The sequence below is a fragment of the Saimiri boliviensis genome, chromosome 11, assembly GCF_048565385.1.
Source record: "Saimiri boliviensis isolate mSaiBol1 chromosome 11, mSaiBol1.pri, whole genome shotgun sequence".
NCBI classification, from domain to species: domain Eukaryota; kingdom Metazoa; phylum Chordata; class Mammalia; order Primates; family Cebidae; genus Saimiri; species Saimiri boliviensis.
This window is the reverse complement of record NC_133459.1, coordinates 4869633-4890524: the sequence shown is the minus strand read 5'-3', so window position 1 is coordinate 4890524 and position 20892 is coordinate 4869633. Positions and strand designations below refer to the sequence as shown.

The 20892-nt window shown below is 56.2% G+C and overlaps 2 protein-coding genes across 14 annotated transcripts in view; one reads left to right on the top strand and one right to left on the bottom strand.

Moving 5' to 3' along the window:
• The window catches only part of KCNAB2 (potassium voltage-gated channel subfamily A regulatory beta subunit 2), a 110759-nt gene extending 98397 nt beyond the window's left edge, over positions 1–12362 (bottom strand). For 2 of the 4 annotated variants that reach the window (XM_010350293.3, XM_074379975.1), the window contains exon 1: positions 12256–12362. The gene's annotated coding sequence lies outside the window, so the exon portion shown is untranslated. The remainder of the gene's footprint in view (positions 1–12255) is intronic. The other 2 variants (XM_003939625.4, XM_010350296.3) reach the window with 1 other exon arrangement.
• Positions 11367–20892, top strand: part of NPHP4 (nephrocystin 4) — a 140257-nt gene continuing 130731 nt past the window's right edge. For 6 of the 10 annotated variants that reach the window (XM_074379973.1, XM_039473740.2, XM_039473739.2 and 3 more), the window contains exon 1: positions 14508–19028. In XM_074379973.1, the coding sequence (XP_074236074.1) occupies positions 18672–19028 (357 nt within the window). In that variant the 5' untranslated portion in view covers positions 14508–18671. The other 4 variants (XM_074379971.1, XM_039473734.2, XM_039473735.2 and 1 more) reach the window with 4 other exon arrangements.

Here is a 20892-nt window from a genome sequence, read left to right as displayed (position 1 = left end):
CTCAGCCAGCAACGCTTGGTGTGCAGTCCCTACAGGAGGAAGGAACTGTCTGAGGAGGAGGAAGCTGCTGGACTCTGCAGTGAGTCGGGGGCTGGAGGCAGGACTCAGAGGTGGAAACCTATTGTGTGGGGTGAACTGTGTTCCCTGAAAGACCCACCCAAGTCCTCATCCCTGATACCTGTTGATGTGGAATTATTTGGCAAAAGGGTTTTTGCAGATGCAGTTAAGGTGGGAGTCCTGTGATGAGAGCATCCTGGATTAGGATGAGCCTAAATCCAATCACAGCAGTGTCCACAGACACAGAGAAGGCCATGTGGCAATGGGGGCAGAAACTCGGGGGTGTGTCTACAAGCCGAGGAACACCAGGGCTGTGGCAGTCACCAGGAACCAGAATCGAGGCCTGGAACAGACGTTCCCTTGGTCTCCAGGGGGAACCAACCCCACCCACACCTTGCCTTCTGGACTCTGATCCAAGGGAGAAAAATCATGCTGTTTTAAGCTACCCGGCTTGTAGTACTAGAAAACAAATACAACCCCCAGGCTTAAAAATCCTCTAACCAAGCTGGGTGCAGTGGCTCATGCCTATAATCCAAGCACTTTGGGAGGCTGAGATGGGCGGATCATTTGAGGTCAGGAGTTTGAGACCAGCCTGACCCATGTGGCGAAACCCTGTCTCTACGAAAATACAAAAAATTAGACGGGCATGGTGGCATATGAGTGTAGTCCCAGCTACTTGGGAGGCTGAGGCAGGGGAATCGCTTAAACCTGGAGGCAGAGATTGCAGTGAATTGCGATCGCACCACTACACTCATAGCAAGAGCCTGTCTCAAAAAACAAAACAAAACAAACAAACAAAAAAACCTCTCTAATCAACTAACCAAGCTGGGTGCAGCAAAGCACATTTGCAGTCTCAGCTACTTGGGAGGCCAAGGTGGGAGGATCGGTTGAGCCCAGGACTTTGAGACCACACTCGGTAGCACAGCAAGATCCCGGCTCTTAAAAAAAACAACCCTCTAACCAGAGCAGTTATATGAGAAGCAGATGAACAACCTTCTTTTTTGGGAAGTGACCCTTTACTGGGGGTGTGGACCCCGGTGGTGCCCAGCCCTGCCTCTGCTCCAACCTTGAGGCTGAGATGTCTGCAGCCCTCTCGGTATTTGCGTTAGTGATCCAGGCACTGGGGGCTCCTCCCTGCTCTCTGGGGGACTGTAAGAATAAATAACAAATGGCTTCAAAGAGGATTACCGTCCCATGACCACGTGACGGGCATGAAAGATTAATATCTTGCCAGGCAGTGCTGCAGCAGCAATTTGAAAGGCAGCTTTACTCCGCCACATCCATTAAAGGCCCCGCTGAATAAAAAGGGATGCAGAAGCCACCATGACAGCGGTGGCCAGCCGCACCTCTGCAATCACACAGCCAGCACACAAGACACTTCTAATGAAAACACGCGCTGCCGGCGAGGTTGCGGGGAGACCACTACATGACGACGTCGCTGGTTCTGTGGCACGAACTAGTCTACCACCTTTTTTGGAAAGGAATTGGGTAGTAGAGGTCCACAGCGTGGGATCCAGAAATCCTGCCCCTGTAACTTTATCCTGATAGTTCAAGAGAGGAAATGAAGTGAGATGCACACAAATGTTTGCCACATCCTGATTCGGAAGAGGGAAGAGCTGCCAGGTCTCAAAGGAAATCACGTTTAAGTGAATTATGGACATGAGGGAGGGTCTAACGCAGCCACTCAGCGAGGGGAAGGGCTCAAGCTGAGACGCTGAGTGGAGAAGGCGGAGGGCGCCCGCATGTCTGCAGGGGCTGAAGGCAGCTGAGGCAGCGAGCCAGCGGGGCGGAACCCCTGCTCTGCACCACCTGGACCCTACCTCTGACCCCGTGACCCCGCTCTGGTCGGTCGGGGCTGTCTGTGTGTGGGAAGCAGGGAAAGCAAATTCCAGGGGTGGGATGGGAAACCCCGCAGGAGGCGCCCGCCACCCGGGCTTGGAGGACAGGCTCTGGAGCAGGTGCAGCCAGCAGGGGCCAGGCTGCTGGGGCTGTGGGCTGGCCCCATGAGGTTTCCCTTTACCTGGCATCCTGGTGACTTTGGCCCAGGAATGAGGCCAAGGGCGATCGCCCGCCCCGTGAACGGGTCATCTAGGGCACAGGATCAGGCTTCTGCTGCGGGAATATTCGAGTCCCGTCCTCTGGTAGCTGTGTGACCTGAGACAACGTCTAGGACCTGTTCTCACCTGGGACGCAGAGACGGGAGGAGCTGAGGGCGAGGGGCAAATCTGTGGATGGGGCTAGGCAGGGGTCCAGAGCCAGAGCCAATCTGCAACTCAGGGCAGCCACAAGCTCAAGGGATGACGGTGATGGCGGTCCTTGCGCCTCCTCCTCTTCCTGCAGGGGGGCAGCCGCTCTCAGCTGTCCAGCCCCCTCCTGGCACCCCCTATCCCTGGCAGCCCTTCGGCTCCCCTGGAAATCCACTTGAGCAACCTTGGCCCTCTCCACCTGCCACCTGGGAACACCTGATTGGGAAGTGCTGGGATGGTTTCTGCAGTTCAATGGATTTCCCTCCACATAATTAAGTCCCTTGGTTGTAAAAACACAAGCTGTGTCCTCATCGGGGGTGTGGGCAGCACATCCGGCTCAGGGGCTGGGACAGAGCACTCAGCACAAAAGCCAGGCAGCGGGAGGCCTGTGGCCATCAGCTACCAACGCCAGCTCAGGCTGCAGCGGCCGTGGCAGGCACCTGGCTCTGTCTCATCCTCAGCTGAGGCGGTGCGTTCCCGCCTCCTGCCAGATCTGGCTGAGTGCCAGGGCCCTGAGGCCTCGGGCTGTCTCTGTCCTCCCCTGGGCACCGCCTGTTGTTCAGGGTGTTCAGAGCAGGATTGCGCCTAGCAGGTAATACACCTTGAGGAGGATCCCTCAGTGTCACAGTTGGCCGCCGTGGGGCCAGGAGCCCTCTGGTCCTCCCTGGTTCTGAAGGTTTCTCCTTGCCTGCCACAGCCAGGGGAGATGAGATCAGGGAGCTGGTGTCGGGGACACTGTTTGCCTGCCGGCAGGAAGCCTAGGCGTGGCTCCAAGGCCTCAATGGCCGTGCATTACCAGCCAGGCTGAGCTGGGGGACAGAGGTGACGGGGACAGCAGGCACGTTCTATCCTCACGAGGCCCACAGTCTAGGCATGGACAGATGTCAGCAGTCACGACCATTATGGGGCATCCTTAGAGAGACTACAGGACATCGAGGGGACTCAGTCAGAGAGCTGCACTATGACCCTGGCTCTATCAAAGATGAGTCCCCCTGGCTGCAGCTTCCCTCTCTATAGAATGAGGAGGCTGGGCTACACGGTGTCAAAGGGTCAGAGAGCCTAGAGGGGCTTTTTGAGGCGCTGGCTCCTGGAGCCCAGGACCCAGTCCTACCACCACGCTGAGCAACACTGCCCCACCACACTGGTTCATGTCCCTGTATGTCCTGGGCTGCGTCAGACCAGGGATTGCATCCTAACAACTGTCCTCTCCAGAGCCTAGGGGGAGGTGTTCCCTGACCTGAGGCTCCACCTCTCCTGCTGCTCCCCAGAGACCCACCCGCATGGGTGTACCAGGGACCCAGCCAGGCCCTCAGCACCCATACAGCCCAGCAGGTGGCTGGGCTGCTCCAGGCCCTGGTGACCATGATTACTGGGTTGCCGGAGGGTGCGAGAGACCCTCTCCTAGGGATCCCTCCCAGTGGCACCCCTGGGGGCTTAGCCAGAGCCTTCCGGCCCTGGGTGAGGCAGAGAATGAGGGCTGGTGACACAGGCTCTGTGTCTGCGTGTGTGTTGGGAGTGTGTGTGTGTGTGTGTGTGTGTGTGTGTTGGGAGTGTGTGTGTGTGTGTGGGTGTGTGTGTCTCTTGGGAGTGTGTCTGTGTGTTGGGAGAATGTGTGTGTGTGTGTGTGTTTTGGGAGTGTGTGTGTCTGTCTTGAGAGTGTGAGTGTGTGTGTGTGTGTTGCGAGTATGTGTGTGTGTGTGTGTGTTGGGAGTGTGTGTGTGTATGTATGTTGGGAGTGTGTATATTGGGGGTATGTGTGTGTCTCTGTGTGTTGGGAGTGTGTATATGTGTGTTGGGAGTGTGTATATTGGGTGTGTGTGTGTGTGTGTATGTGTGGCGATCACAGGCAGTTGGAGCAGCTCAGGGCTCTGAGGGCAGCAAAGGCTCAGGGCAAGGTCTGGGGACTGCAGGTCACAGAGGGACCCTGGTCAGCTTCCCTCCCCCCAGGCCAGACGAATGGCCCAGCTCAGCAGCACAGAGGAAGCAGGAGGCCTCTGCGAAAGATGTTCCGGTCTCCAAGGTCCCTCCTCAGCTGCCCTTGTCCCTCTCCCCGTGGTGCCCCGACACCCCATGCCATCTCTGCGCCTTTGCACCCCACTTTCCCCACCTGGGAGGCCGAGGACGTCCAGTGCTTCCCCGTTTCCCAACCACGTGGAATGGACACTGCTGACGCTTTGGTCTCCTGGACCATACGCCTCCTCCGGGCAGTGACCTCATCCTGGCCAGATTCCCCGGGCCCAGTCCTCACTGCAGCACTGGCCAGGAGAGGCTTGTTGGCACTGGTGTCACCGGGGCCCCAGGTGCTACTTCAGACCCCAACGGCCTACAGGCTTCATCTACACAGGCCCCTTCCTCCCAGGAATATCACTGTTTTCCTTCTGGAAAGCCCCCACGCAGGGCCTGTTGATAACTGTTGATAAGCAGCAGGACGGTGGGGGGTGGGTTCACTCCTCACAGGAGTGGGCTTGCCTGCCCCAGTGGCCTCACCTGCCCTGGTGGCCTTGCCCAGACCCATCTTTTGGGACAGAGAGAGAGCACAGCAGCTCCCCGGAGCCTCTGACGTGCCCCAGCGCAGGGTGGCTGATGTCCCCTGGACACCCCCACTGACTTTTAAGCAGGAAGGATGTAAATAAGGAGGCATCCTTATTTACATTTATTTGCTCCTTCCAGGAGCAAAGCACTGTGTCCCTATGGAATGGGGTGGTTTTGAGTTGGGTTTGCAATTCCTGTTTTGGGCATCCTGTTTCCTTTGTAGAAGCAAAAGGACAAGATGGCTTGGGGCCCCCTGTCTGTGACACCTGAATACCTCCTCATCTGGGTTACTAAAAATACCTGCTACTCATTGCCATGGAAAGGCAATACCCGCTGTGGGGTGCGGAGGGACGGCTGAGCAGAGGTGGAGGTGCTGCAGGATCTACCCAGACAGACAGGGTGCAGGCAGGGCAAGGAGAAGCAGGGTGCAGACGGGGTGCAGGCAGGGTGTGGACGGGGCACAGACGGGCGCAGTCAGGGTGTGGAGAGGGCGTAGACGGCACAGGCAGGGTGCGGACGGGGCACAGACAAGGCGCAGACAGGTGACAGACTCTGTATGGTCAGGCACAGAGCAGCGAGGACTGGCTCCTGCATGCCCTCTGGCCTCCTCTGCCATGGCAGGCACACCGGCCATCAGTACCCCTGAATCAAACCACATTCCAAGAGGCCTGGAAACTAACAAGGCACCCTGCCACGCACAGCAGGATGAAAGCGAGATCTCGGTGACAAAAGCTCAGCAGGTCATTCCAGCAGAATGTGGGCTTCACATGTTCCCAAGAATTACAGAAACCCCTGCAAAGTCCTTCTCACCAGCTTTCAACCACCACAAAGAGCTTTCTCGTGTGCTTCCTTAAGGAGATGTCGAGGCGGACGGGCTCACCGACAGACTGAAATGGCTATGGAGCGTTTCTTAAAGCACGCTCTTGGAACCCTGATCTGAGTCACCAGCGACTGGTGGCCAAGGAGCTTGCTAAGCTGTACCAGGACCCCTGGGGGCTGGGCAGGCGCCACGCCCTGCAGGCCTGCTGGGAACACTGACAGCTCAGGACCCTCGGCTGGCCCAGGCTCCCAAGACTCCCCAGTTCTTACACAGGACAGAAAGCGCTATGGAGTCAACCTATGCGGAGCCACCAACAAGGCTAAGCCCTAGCCCCCAGTTCACAGGCGTCCCTGGAAAAGCCCCATTAAGTCAGGAAACGGAGGAATGCGGCGGAAATCCTCTCTAAAGGGGCAGATGTGAGAGGGTGCTGCTGGCGGCCGCAATTAAGCGGCAAAGCGGCTTCTTCTCTGCGCCCACCAAGCCCGGGGCCGACCTGTGCCCTCACCTTCCTTTTCCTCCTCCACAGCCATTGGCAGCGCAGTTCAAAGGTTACTGGAGTGGGCTATGGCTTGGGGTCCTGGCTCCTGTGCCTAGTAGCTTGGAGGCCTTAGAGAAGCTACTTTGACTTTCAATGTTTCTGCCTCAGTCCGATGGAGGTAAGATGGTTGGCGAGGGCTTGGAAGCGGGGGGTGTGAATCTGGGGTCTGGTGCCCCCTTGCCGCTCCCGAGAGCCCAGCTCTGCTTCCCTCTCCACAGAGGCTGCCTCCTTAGCAGCGGCTGGCAAACCGGATGCAGCGGACACCTGCCCTCCTCTTTTCCTCTCCTCCCTGGGCTCTGGACGAATCCAGGGTTCCTTCCTGTCTTGACCTTCATCTTCCCTCTCAAACCCGCATCCCTGGCCACCCTTGGCACTGCCCCCAGGTGACGCTGTCAGGGCTGTGACCAGTGGGTAGGTAGCAGTCACCTCCAGGTCCCACCTCTCCTGTGAAGCCCAGCCCTTCCTTCTCAATGCCCGTGGGTACTGCTGCCCAACACACAGGAAGCCCAAGGTCGGCCGAGCCCAGTCTTCCCAACCAGAAGCCCTGATTCCGACTCTGCCTCTTTCTGTCTGTGCAGCCGGAAAAGCTTGGGGGGCTCCCGGGCTCCCATCTTCCCTCCCTCCGCATCACCGTCTAGCCCCATGGTGGCCTTGGCCCTGCTGTCCTCCTTCTAGTCATCCTGTTCACCCATATTCGTGCCCCGGCCTGTGACCGCACTGGGCCTCTGGCCGTCATCCAGCCCGCCCAGTCCTCCCAGTGACCTTGCCCATGCAGGGCCCTTTCCCAGACCGTCGTTTCCCAGCTCTGCCTATCACAACGTGCCTGTCTTCCAGGCCAGGTCAAATGTCCTCCCTGCCTCCATCTCTCCTCCCCGTCAGCAGGGTGTTCTCTGGCCGCTCCAAGCACGTGGTCACTGCATCCCTTTCCTGGCTCTCAGCCCTGGAGGCCGGAGGTGGGCCTCGCTCATCCTTGGTCTTTCCAATGTCTGCTGCAAAGGCCTTCGCCCTTCACTGGGAAAACAGTTTTAAATTCAAATTTGTTTTCTAGTGAATAGATGGAGCTGAATCTCCTTACGCATGCACTCTAGTTATTCCTTACCCTCCTGTATCTAGGAGGGATGGCAGAATATCCCTTCCAGAGATCCCCTGGCACAGCTGAGTGTTTGGGATCACAGGGCTCTGAGGCAGAATTCTAGAGCCTTCTGCTCTAGGCTGCATTGACGGCCTGTGGATACCAGGGTCTGAGATTGCAATGAAAGATCGCGAAGCTGCCAGGGGGTGGGAAATGAAAACACATCCACGGTGAGGGAGGGCAAGCATGCTCAGAGCATGGCTCTGCAACCCCCTCAGTGCCCAGGGACTGCTGGAATCGGATAGACAGGTGGGCAGGTGTGCAGGGGGCATCCAGCAGGCTTGCGGGCCCTCCACGAGGCCCAAGTTCAGAGAGAACGGGCCGGGAGTGTCCCTCCCTCACAGGGAGGCCGTTTCCTGTAGACCAGGGCAATGGGCTCTCCCGTCTTGCCTTCTCTTCCCCTTCCTTGCCTCCTTCCTTCTCCCCCGTGAAATCACTCAGTGGGCTCTCCAGCTGAGGGACTGCTGAGGGTTCTCAGGAGACCACGCAGAAGGAAACTCAGGTTCCTCTGTTCCGGTTTTCCTGGGGGCTTGGTTTGGCTGCCCAGGAACCACCTGAGCTCCAGGCAGGATGGTGGCTGGGGCCCAACTTCCGATTGGAAGAAGGGGAGCTGATAGTTACCCAGGACCCACTGTGTGCCAGGGACCGGCCCCAGGCCCCTACCATGAGGCACCGGTTCACCCATCCAGATAGAGGGACACATAAATGATCTATTCGGCTTAGCAGGCCAGAGAGCCAGAGTCTCAGAGAGCTAAGTATCCGGCGAGGAGAGAGCCCAGGTTGGTGACAGAGGACCCCTGCAGACTAGACCTCAGGGGTCTACTGGACCCAGGAGGTCACTCCAGAAAATTGGCCCACGTGGAATGGGTTGAATCTGGTGTGGGGTCTGAGAAGAAACCCGTTTTCTGGCTCCCAGCCACAGAGTCGGGTGATGACTCTTGGCCGTTTGGCAGTCAGGTCTCAAGACCACAGGCAGGAAAGCCTTCTCCCGGGGTCCAGGCGCAGGCGGGAAGCCAGGAAGGTGGTCTCCACCATTTCTCCACTTACCCCCTTTTCCCAATCCTATTTTATCTGCAACTAGCGTGGCATCAAAGCAGTTAGGTCTGCGGGTGCCCGTGTGCTGGAGAAACGGAGGGGGGCTGCCTGCGAGGACAGGTGCCGGGGAAGCTGGCCGGGTGAGCATGACTGCTCTGTGGCTGAAGGCACAGAGAACCCAGGTCTCCGGGCTAACCACGTGGTCACTGGGCAGAGCAGGGAGTGGCTTTCCGAGACCCGAGCCAGCAGGCATCTGAGGGGAAACCTGGGTGTGCCAGAGGGCACCCTCAGGCAGGGGCCTGAGCCCAAGGCTCATCCCGAGGTGGGTGTGCAGGAAGAGCGAGGCCGGCCTTCATCTGGGCTTTCCAGGATGTGGCGAAGGACACGAGGGCCCAGCATCTGTTCAGATCCACAGGGCAGGGAGACTCATGCATCTGCTTAGCCCTGGCAGACAGGAAAGCCTCGAGCCACTGGGCAGTGACAGGGCAAACCCCAGGTGTGCCACCCCACCTCCCCCAGTGTGCTCTCTCCTGGGGAATGGGGGCCTTGTTCCCTTTGCCTCCTCCGGGCTGGCTGAGTGGAGACAATGAATCCCTTAAGAGGCTCACCCTGAAGATGGGCCAGGATAGGCCTGAGCATGGCAGGTCACCCATCACCAAGGAAAATGCAGTGCAGGGCTTCCCATGCCACTACAAAGGAGTGCTTCCATATCCCCCAGGGTCTGGGCCTGAGCCTCCTGGGAGACTCACCCCTGCAGAGGTGAGGATTTCGGGCATTTGCTGGAACTCAGGTGATGGTGGAGGGGGCACCTGCCACAGAGTCCTAGCAGGACAGGAACAGAATCAAGGTTTCCTCGCTAGCTGGGAGGCCAGGATCAGTTTCAGTGCTTCCCTGTGCCTCAGTTTCCCTATCAGCCTCCCTTGCAGGGTTATTTACAAGTGCCTGAGGTGAACTGAGGTCATGAGTGCAGTTCCAGTGTGGGGAGGGTCCCTCCTCTCCCTCATCCTACCAGGGACTTGGTGCCCTCACTCTTCTCTAACGATGGGGCCATGTCTTTGAAGGCCACGAACAGCATCTTTGCACGCCAGGCAGGAGTGAGTCACTGAGAAATCTCCATGGTGGTGGCACCTCCCGTTCCCAACAGCCCCTCCAGTGACTTGGACACACCCGAGGGCACTGACTGTTCCCATGAATGTCAGCAATGCCTCCAAGTGGCCTTCCCAAGAGAGGGCCGGTCACGTCCCGGGGTGCTGGCTTCCCCCAGCTCTGACAGCCAAGATGTGAACTGGGCCCAAATAAGTAGGAAGTAGAGGGTCCAACCCAGCTCTGTCACTGCCGCTGTGTGACCCTGGAGAAGGCTCTGTCCTCTGGGTTTCCATTTAGTCCTCTGGCAGCAAGGATGACCAGTTGTTGGGTGGCCACGACCCAAGTCCTCCTGGTGTTGGGAAGGGGACTGGCGGGAGGCATGGGGTCTATGGCCTTAGACAGCTCTGGGATCAATCCTTCTCGAATGCCGCCCCCAGCGGCCCACTGTCCTGCCTCCTTATTCAGAGACCTGAGAAAAACATTCTCTCTGGGACCTCTAACCACGTGACAATCATGGAGAATTTAGCCAAGAACCAAACACATGCCACTCCTGGCCAGAGTCCCTGGAAAGGGAAACGTGTTCCCCCGGTTCTCGCGAGGGAGCAGGCTCTCCTTCCACACAGACGACATGTGCCCAGTTACCACGGCAGAGCACCAACACACAGGAAGGTCTAGGGGAGGCCCCTTTCTCCAAGCCCAGGCCGGAAACTGCCAAATCAAAACCGTGTGGCACTCACTTCCTCCTGAATCACTTGGGTCTTAGAAGATTGCTGAAAAAGGAAAGAAAGCGAGCAAGCCTTCGCTAGCCGGCCAGCCTGTGGCACCTTCGGTCTTTCCAGTTCCCTAGCGTGGTGGCCCATGTCCCATCTCCTGGGTGCAATGCCTTCTGTGCACCCTGCTTCCCATCCATCTCTGTATCCAGACCCAAGACAGTTGTGAACCAAGAAACACATGAAAAGGGTTTCACACTTTTTATGACACCACCCGGCCCCAGTGCCCGGCTCAGTCCCCAGGTGCTGATCAGCACCGACAAAGCATGTGCTGACTGGTGCAGGGAAAAAAAAATGGCCCTGGGTATGAACAGGAAAGCCTCTACCATGCTGCTTTCCAGGCAGGGATGTGCTGCAGCCCAACACCGTCAGCACCATTGAGGCCGAGTATGGCCCTGGAGAGCTGTCTTCAGAAAGACTGGCAGGACGTAGGGGGCCAAGTGTACTCTTAGGGCCCCACACTGTGAAATCACAGGGCCAGGAGCCGCCCAGGGTTCTGGGGGAGACAGAGCTGCCAGGCGAGAATCAGGTAGGCAGATGCGACTCTTCACACGTAGGTCCCTAACCCCTGCAACGCAGGGCCTGAATTTGGCTTCCTTAGCAAAGCAGGAGCTTACTCTTGGCACTGGGGGAAGGGGAGGGGGGAGGCTGGCGTTTTTGAGGGGGAGGAGAAGTTGCAGAGAAAGAAGAAATCCTGAAGCGACAGACAGTGGGACAGCTGTGGCCTGAACCTGGTGTTCCTGCTTCTCGGATGTGGATGTATTAATTTCCATAAATGCTAATAGTCCATTTCCCCAACAGCTATTACTTATGCCATCTCCGCTTGGACACAGTTCAACACAGGGCAGACAAATGACAGGGAGGAAAAGGCCACCCCGACTGGCTGTCCCCAGCTCCTCAGCCCCCTCCCAACCAGGCAGCTCAGGTCTCCTTCCTAAGGTAGCCCTCTAACTGCAGGGTCAAGACCCCCTGCCTTCGGCTTCGTGGCTAGGTCCCTATCACTACAGGAAGCAAGAAAGTTACGAACCCCAAAAATGCTGAATCACAAAGTGAGGCTGAGCAAGAAAGTGGGGGCGGGGAGGGAGGGAGACGGTGGCCAGGGAGGAAGGGTGTTAAGGGGCTTCCCACCTGGAGCACCCTGGGACGCTGCGGGCAAAGCACAGCCCCTGCAGGAGCCCCCAGGACAAATGGCAGGAGAAGCAACGCCAGGATGCGCCTGGATGGCGGGGTGGGAAGGTGGGCAGGTACCCCGGCTGCAGCCACTGCTACTGCCGCAGGACGCGCGGTGCAGCAGCGGGGTCTTTGCATCCCTCCCGGGAGCAGCACAGGTAGGGAAGTGCTTTGTGCCAAGGCCTGGCAGGAGGGAGAAGCTTAAGGTAGGAGTAGGAGCTCAGAGTCAGGGGTGTAGACAGCCCAAGGAACGGGTGCAGGAAGCAGGGTCAGTCCTGGGGAGCCGGGTAAGGTGGTGAGAGCGTGCCCGCGGGGAGAGGTCGGAGGGGCTGGAAGCAGAATGGGAGGGAGGAACGGTGGAGAAAGGGACCGGAGCGATACAGGGACAGGCAGCGAGAACGAGGGGTGAGCCTTGAGGAGCCACCGGGGGTAGAGATGGGGAGGACCGGGACCAGCAGCGCCCCGGTGGGGCTGCGCAGAGGCCGGGAGAGGGGATGGGAGGAGGATGGAGGGAAGGGGAGGGCGAGGCTGCGGGGACCGGAGCGGGCCGAGATGGGGAAGATGTGCGCCGGGGTGAAGGAGAGGGACGGCGGCCGGGGCAGGGGTCAGGGATGCGAGCTGAAGGGTCGGGCGGGAGGACCGCGAAGGAAAGAGAGGAAGGGGTGGGGGAAGGGAGACGACGGAGAAGGAGGTGAGGAGGCTGAGGAGGAGGTGAGACGGAGGCGGAGGCAGGGACGCAGGGCCGGGGAAGGGAGATGGAGACGGGACCGCGGCGCCTGCCGCAGCGCGAGCCTCGCGGGTGCCCGCTGCCGCTGTCCCGGCGCAGGTCGGTGGAAAGCGCGCCCCGCCGGGGTCTCCTCGGTACTCACCTGGGGGCTCCAGCTCCGGATCCTAAGCCCCACGCCGGATCTTCCTTCCCGCCCTGCCCCTGCGACTTTAGCGCCCCCGAATCCCGCTCGCTCCGGCAGGTTCCGCCAGCAGCATCTTCACCTCGTGGGACGCCCGGGGCCACGCCTCTTCCAGCTTCTCATTGGCTGCTGTTCACGCCAGTCACATTATCATTGGTCGAGGGGTCGCCGGACATGCAAATCAGGACGGGCCCGCCGCCGCACCGATTGGCTGGCCCTCGCGAAGCCTAGCCCTCGACTTGGGCTCTGATTGGCTCCGCGGCCCTGACGGCAAAAGTGACCCGAGGCGGGTTCCCGGCCTGAAGTGCGCGGCGCGCGCCGCCTTCCAAGGCTCCTCCCGCGGGTGGCAGCGGACGGGGCGCGCCCCTCGGCCAGTCCTCGGTCCTTAAGGCCTGCGGCTGCGTTGAGCACCGGACGCCGGGCCTTTGGGTCTGTCAAGGGGGGACTCTCTCAAAAGCGTGAGCTCCGTGGCCTCCGGCGTGGCCGCGGCGGGCTGGTCTCCTAGGTAACGCGGCCCGCGGCGGGCGGAACCAAGTGGGCCAACGCCGCGGGGGAGGGTGGACGCGGCCTCGAGGCCTACCGGGCTGCAATGTCGGCCGGAGCCTCGGGGTTCGGCGGTAGGATGATCCGTGCCGTTCTGCGTGGGGGCCCGGTGCCTGGGGTCTGGCGGCGGCGGGCGGCGAGGCCTGTCCCCGCGTCAGTCGTAGGCTTCCCCCCTCGTGGGGACATTTGGTGCGGCCCGGGCCGCCGGCTGCCGTTGGGCTCTGTGGATTCCCCCTCTGCCCCCTGCCCCCTGCCCCCTGCCCCCTGCCCCCTGCCCCCTGCCCTCTGCCCTCTGCTCCCTGCCCCCTGGCCTCTCTGCAGCTGAAGCAACCGCAGTGCCGCTGCCCTGGTTCTTGGCTCTCCGCGCCCTCGTCTGCGCACATCCTACCCGGCCGGAGCCCGCGGACCCCACCTTCGCCCCCGCTTCCCTGCGGCTGTCCCCGGCTGTGGCTCTGCGGCCCTCGGGCGTGCCCGTGAAGCTCTGTCCCGGGGCCTCCTCGGCCTTCCGCGCCCCCTTCCTGCCCTGGGACCTCCCGGCCGACCGGACCGGAACACGCCACCCGCTCCCGCGTGCCCTTCCCCACGCGTGCAGGCCCCCCCTGCTGCCCGAGATCCCGCGTGTCTGTCTTAGGAAACCGCTGCTTTTCGCCTCCGTGTGTCGCCATGTGTGGCTTTGGTGGACGTCTGTGAAGGAAATCCAGTCTCTCACGTGTGTGCAGTTGGCAAAAGGAGAGCGTTTCTGATGACGGTGGGCAGCGCGCCCTGGTCCTGACCTAGGGCTCCGTTCGTTGCAGCTCGCCTGTGCAGTTTCCGTAGGTTACTGTCTTTTTTGTGTGTGCTTATTTGTGTCCTTTTCCTATACGTTCTACGGGGTCAGCGAGCTTGTCTGCTGTGTTCAAGATCGTTTCTCCAGGGCTCAGGGTAGGTGCTGGAAGAATGTTCGTGAATGAGGGAATTCCAGGCAGTGCTTAATCAGGCCTCTGCTTCCCCAAAAGCTCCCCAAGGCATCTGGGTCTCAGGCATTACACATTTTCCATTCTGGGAAGGCGGCTTTCCGGACCCTGGCAGCGCCTTCTACCCGCTGCGCTTTCTTTGGGAACTGCTACCTGTGGGACTTAAGCCCCGCCCACCTCTGCACCCTCTAGGTGGGGGGCTGTGTTAGGCTGGTGCCCTTGCCCTGTGTACTGCTGACACACACCTTGTCTTTCTCCCCCGCTGGCTTTCTAGATGCTTGAAGCAGCGCATTTCACAGCCTTCCTATGCACTGGAACACAAGTGCTTGGGAAGCAGTTGCTGAGAGATCTCAGGGAGATTTCACAGCCCTCATTTTGGAGGTTGGAAACAGGCGGGGAGGCTGAGAGTCTGTCCTGAAGTTAAAGAGGAGAGAACGTTAGCCCTGGGTCCCTGGGTTCCTTTGGTGCTCTTACCTTTTCCCTCTGGGCCTCTCTCGGCCTCCTTGGTTGAGGTAGGGGGAGGTAGTTTTAACAGTTTACAGTATTATAACTATAGTACTATTGTAATAGCTAGTTATGGTAGCTAGCCATGTGACCTTGGATTGGCTGTTTAACCTCTCTGAGTCTCAGTTTTCTCGTTTGTAGGATGGAGATAACGATGATTCTCATTTTGCAGAGTTGTTGGAACAGTAACCATAGAAATGTTTGTGAGTACCTGTCTTGCATGAGGGGCTCAATAAAAATGGGCATATTTTCTTCCTGGAGAGCCCACTGTACTCTTTCCTTGGGTTCAAGACCTGGAGCCCTGTCCATTTCTCTTATTGTTTGTTTGGCCCCAGAGGCCCCGCTGCACTTCCTTCAGGGCATTGGTATTTCATCCTTAAAAGAGTTTTGCTGGCCGGGCTCAGAGGCTCTGCCTGTAATCCCAGCACTTTGGGTGGCCAAGGCGGGCGGATCATGAGGTCAAGAGAACGAGACCATCCTGACCAGCATGGTGAAACCCCATCTCTACTAAAAATACAAATCTTGGCAGGGCGTGGTGGCCTGTGCCTGTAGTCCCAGCTACTCAGGAGGCTGAGGCAGGAGGATCACGTGAACCCGGGAGGCGGAGGTTACAGTGAGCCGAGATAGTGCCACTGCACTCCAGCCTGACGACAGAGTGAGACTCCGTCTCAAAAAGAAAAAACAAAGACTTTTGCTGAAAAGACCCAGCCTGATGACACAGAGCTCACAGTCTCGCAGGAAAATAGCATAGCCCTGGTGAACTGTGCTGGCTCTTCTATCACCTGCACTGTGTGGGAGCAGCCAGAGGTGGAGATGGGGCTCTGGCTCTGAGGGAGGCAGCATTTAGTTTGACTCCTGCAGGCCAGTGCAGTGGTGGAAAGGAGCGAGGCGCTGGCGGAAGGGCACCTGGAGAGGTTTGCGAGGCGCTGGGAGGGCAGTGAGAGCCGCTGCGGCCCCCTTGGCTCCCACCCCCACAGTTTCAGATGTCACCTCGGCCTCTGTAGCTCCTCTGACTGTGGCTGCCCTGCCTCCACATCGCGAGCCTCAGGACTTCCGTGCGGGTGGCAGGTGCTTTCAGAATGGATGCCCTTCTGCCTAGTGTGTCCCCTGCTGGCACGCTTTCGTGCCCCCTGTGTTCGTGGACTGGTGTGCGCACATCCTTCAGCAGCGTCATCAGGCCAGGTGTGGCACTGAGTCCTGCAGACATCCCGGGAGAGGGCAGGAGGCAGCAGGTCAGAAGCATGAGGAAGTGAGGAGCATGGGCATCCGCATCTGGAGAGACTTCCTCTCTCAAATCCCCACCCGAGGCCATCACAGCCTGCATTTTGTGTGAATACTCTTCTGAATGTTATAAAATGTCAGTGGGAGAGAAAAGCTTGAGGGTAGCCTTGCTAAAGCTTCAGTTTGAACCTGTGACTGGTTACTGAGTTGTGATGGTACCAAGGACACAGGAGGCGACTTCTTTCTTTAAGGACTTGTTCAATGAGCAGATCAACCTGAGACAGGTGACAGATGCTGTGACCAGGGGAAGCACAGGGGCCATGTGATCCTGGGGCCTGGATCTTGGGAGCACCTAGGAGGCCCTCCTGGAGTAGGTGGCTCTTGAGCTGGTATTGGTCAGGCATCTTCTGCTTCTAAGTCACGGGCAGCTATATGATTTCCTGTGGCTTCTGTTGGAAAGCCCCATAGACTTGGTTGCTTAAAGTAGCACAAATTTATTCTTTTCCAGTTTGGGAGGTCAGAAGTCCAAGGTCTGCTCTCCCCGGGTGGCTCCTGGGGCTCTGGGCTGGCGTGGTCTGGGCAGTTGTGGGCACTGGAGGAGAGACAGCCTGGGCTCCAGTCTCCTGGTGAAGACCGCGGGCTCAGTGTGGGTCATGTGTTCTCCTCGAATCAGTCAGTGCAGGCCTTTGGCTGGAACTGGAGAGCAGCCCTCCCCACGCATGGAATTGGGTGAGGGTCCTCCACAAAACAAGGGCAGTTGAGCGCCAAAGATAGTGCACAGAGAACAGAAAGCAGCAAGCCAACTTGTGTGCCTGCTGGATTCACACAGGACCAGACTGACTGGTTTGCTGAAGAGTGCCTGGCTCACAGGCAGCGTCTGGGTGCATTGTGGGTGAAGGCAGGACCCTGGGCCAGGCCCTGGGGTCCGGGGGCGTTCCAGGCTGCCTGGCCACACACGTCAGGAGCGTGGAGGGGTGAACCATTAGGACAACCCTTCTCAAACGCCGTGGTCTGAGACACCTTTACCCAAAGCACTTTTGTTTATGTGAGTTATATCTACCAATGTTTACTGCCGTAGAAGTTAAAACGGAGAAATGTTAAAAATATTAATTTATTTAAAAATGATAAAGCTGTGGCATGTTAAGATAAAAAACATTTTTTTACAAAAACCAACTATATTACCCAAAACAAACAAATGTAAAAGGGTGGGATTCTTTTGCATTTTTGCAAAGATCTTTACAGTCTCCTTAAGAGAAGACAGCTGAAGGCTCCTGTTTGCTTCTGCGTTCGGTCTGTGGCCCTGTGTTGCCTTGGTGTAAGTATGTGAAGGAAATCCATCCCCATCTCGTTAGGGAGGAGTCTCTCGTGTCATTCTTTGGATGTTCTTTGCTGCTGCACTGAAACCCCCTGAGCAGAGTTTTCTTAAAGATTTGTTCTAAAGCGGAGTCTCCACCATATGAGTGAACTCTTCATGGTCTGACATGAAAATCCTTTGGTCTGTCTGTCTTTGGGCGGATGTTTTATTTTTTTTATTTTTATTTTTTCTGACAACTTCATCACATTCTTGGAGTAGGATGTTTTATTCTTGCAGGATTTTGTACCATTACGTATTGTTTGGAAAACAGTGGTTCATGGAGTCATGCAGACCTTCCAACTGTTGATACATGTAATGGTATAACCTTAGACGACCACTTTGTATCCCTGCCCGTCTCATCAGGAAAGTCTTGAAGACGTGTGAAGCTGGTAGGCTCGTGGTGGAGGATACGAATGTTCTCAATTCTAATTTTTGCTTGGGAACTCCATTTTTATTACATTTGTTTTCCCTGAAGTGACATGCTCACTTTGTTCACGTTTGAGAACATGTCTGCCAAGTACCCGTGTTTTGTCTCTCAGTCATTCTTTTTAGCAAAAATGGTGTTGAATAAAAAAAGCAGTGCGTTCAGCTCACAGCCCAGCCGCAGCAAGGCTTCCCTGGGATGACTGTGCCTTCGGTTTGCAGCAGAAGTGCTTGTTGTGTATTTTCCATTTTGTCTCACAGTGTTAAGAAGGCGTGTGCTAAACAGTCAAGATATAATCAGATTAATGGTTTTCCTGGCTTCACCAAGGATGTTGTGACTTGAAGCTGCCTTGTTCTTTTCTGTGAGAAGTTGGGAGGACCTCACTCAACCCAACCAGCCTTGGGTTAAGTGAGGCCCCAGCGACTACCTGCTGCTGCCTCTACTCCAGCACCGCACCAGGGTGAAAGAGATAACATCTGCGTGTCATGAAAATGGTTTTGCCTTGTAGAGCCTCTGACAGGATCCTGCTGAATCTTGGGTTTGGGGACCATACTTAGAGAGCTGCTGTCTTGAAGCCCAAACCCACTGCTTTTTCTCCTTACTCACTATTTTAATTTACAGAATTCAGCCTCTTCCCGAGGTTCAGATCTTTGGATTCTGTGTTGGCTAGAGAAGATTTAGATCCTGGTCTGGCTGGATGGGATCAGATAACATTCAAAATGGGCCAGGTCCCACCAAGAAGCTGCTAACACCTGAAACCTGTCCCCCAATGGCTTTAGCAACAAGAGACTTTGCTCATGTAGCTTGAAGTATCTTGGGGTGACTGGCCCAGGGCTCTGATAATGACATGTGGACCCAGTGGCCCTCCTCTGCTTGTTTTTATGCGTGTCCTAAGGTGGCCCTGGGCAGTTTCAGGCTGACCACCTCTTGGACCAAGGGCTGTGTTCCTTTTCTCACGCTCCCGGAGCCCCTACAAGACGGTCCTACACTGGGGCTCTATTTCAGTGGCCACATGCCCCTGGTGTCCTTGTGTAGTACCTAACCTACACAGCTGAACAAAATGTCCCTTCAGGTCCCCATCCGGAATCAGCTACAGAGGCCAAGAGAGTCATGCTCTGACTCTGGCCCACAGGGGTAGGGATGGGGCAGAGCATTTCTGGAGGTAGATTTTATTTCCCCATTTCATTTTATTTTTGTTTGTCAAAAGGTAATTCACATGGTTCAGAGTTGACATGGATCCACAAGATAAATGAATCATCCCATGGTAACCCCAGGCACCTGTGTATCACACTAGATACAGTGCGTTTTTGTACAATTTTCATAAATTCTAAGCAAATACAACAAATAAATATAGCTACATTAATTTTTCTTTTTTAAAATGCAAATGGTACTTCCTAGGGGAGACAGCATGGGTGGCAGCTGTCCACTCCACTGGTTTGCAGAGTGTGGGTTTGGGGGATGGAGGTTCCTCTGGGATTCAGTGGGAGGCAGAAACCTTCAGGACTGCTGTGACCCCTGTCCTCCTTACAGCTCTTCTCTTTATTTGGCTAGGACTGGTACAGGTCACCCAGGAGGCCCGCGTCACCCTCAGACGGGCAGGATGAACAACTGGCACAGGATTTTCACCCAAAACGTGCTTGTCCCTCCCCACCCACAGAGAGCACGCCAGCCTGTGAAGGAATCCACAGCGTTCCAGTGTGTCCTGAAGTGGCTGGATGGACCGATCATTAGGCAGGTAACAAAATGTGCTGTTATCAAATGCATGTTGCCATTGTTCTTAGCTGAGATGACACTTCCAGTTCACACAGAGATGGTCTCTGCCTTACGATGGTGTGATTTTTGATTTTTCTACTTTATGGTGATACCCACACAGCCATTCTGTTTTTCACTTTCAGTGCCTTTTCTGGTATATTACCAGAGATACTCAACAGTTATTTAAAAATAGGATTCATGTTAGATGACTTTGCCCAATTGTAGGCAAATGCAAGTGTTCTGACCATGTTTGAGCTGGGCTACGCTAAGCTCTGATGTTCAGTGGGTTAGGTGTATTCAGTGCATTTGAACATAGGATATTTTCAGCTTAAAGGGGGTTTATCAGGATGGAGTCCCATCATAGGTCAAAGAGCATCTGCACTGATTTTCACTTACTCACTTGAATCTTACCACTGTACCCATTACCTCGGGCCTTGGCAGTATTTGGAGGCAAAGTGGCTCATCAGCAAAGAGAATCAGTGACATGGTCAGCACTTTTGACACTGGCTAGGGTTTCTTTCTGCCCACAGTGGAGCAATTTAAAAACCCAAGTAATCTGATTTCCTGGGTTATTTCTGAACCAGGTGGCCTTATGCGTGGCTCAGCATGGCCTGCGTTCAGCCTGGCAGTGAGGACTGCAGGGGCTGAGCTCTGGGCATTCTGGTAGCTCTGTGCGTGGCTGGATGTACCATGGCTTTGGGCACTCTCAGGCCTGTGCCCTGATGGCAACACATCCATCTGTGCCCTTCAGCTAGTGGGCAACATGCTGGAGAAGCTGGTGCGTCTGTGCTGCTGCCCACAGGACACTCACATGATTGGATTGTCCTCATGAGGCCCAGTGGCCTGTGGGAATGCATGAGAAGGATCAGTCTTGCCGGTGTCAACTCTTCTTACAGGGTTTGGCTTGGCAAGGCCATTTTCCTCTGCAGCTGGGAGAGTGATATTCACACATATTCAGTTGTTAGAGCCCCGGGTCTGTGACTAATTTACTATTATTAAATCACGGATGCTCTCCATCGTTCAAATCCAAGCCCTCTGACTGAGCACCTGCTGTGTCTTTGCCACTGTGGTAGGTTCTGTGGTAGCTGCTGCTCTTACGGCTTTACTTCCAGCATTTTACTGTGTGAATTCACTTAATCCTCACAGCAGCCCTGTGAAGTTGCCACTACCTTACCCCTATTCTACGGAAGAGCAACAGAACCCACTAGGAGTGGAGTCAGCTGCCCAGGGCAACGGCTTTAGCTAGGACGCCACCCTCCTTGTCTGGCTCAGCTGCCTTCCAGAAGTTCACAGGATAGCACTTCCCTCTTTCCTAGGAATTTTGCAAGGAAACTTTATTTCCCCATTTCATTTTAATTTATGAAAAGGTAATTCACATAGTCCAAAGTGGACAAGGATGCACAGGAGAAGCGAGTCATCCCATGGCAACCCCACGCACCTGGTGTATCACCCTAGGTACAGCGTGCTTTTGTATAACTTTCATAAATTCCAAGCAAATACAAATAAATATACCTATATTGATTTTTCTTTTAAAAATGCAAATGGTACTTCCTGCATTCTATTTTTTTCTCTCTCCTTTTCTTTTCTTTTCCCTCCCTCCCTCCTCCCTCCTCCCTCCTCCCTCCCTTTATTAGATGGGGTCTCACTCTGTCACTCAGGCTGCAGTGCAGTGGCATGATGTCAGCTCATTGTAAACCTCCGCCTCCTGAGCTCAAGAAATTCTCCTTCCTTAGCCTCCCAAGTAGCTGGGACCACAGATGAGCACCACCACGCCCAGTTACATTTTGTATTTTTGGTAGAGATGGCGTTTCACCGTTTCTAGGCTGGTCTCAAACTCCTGAGCTCAG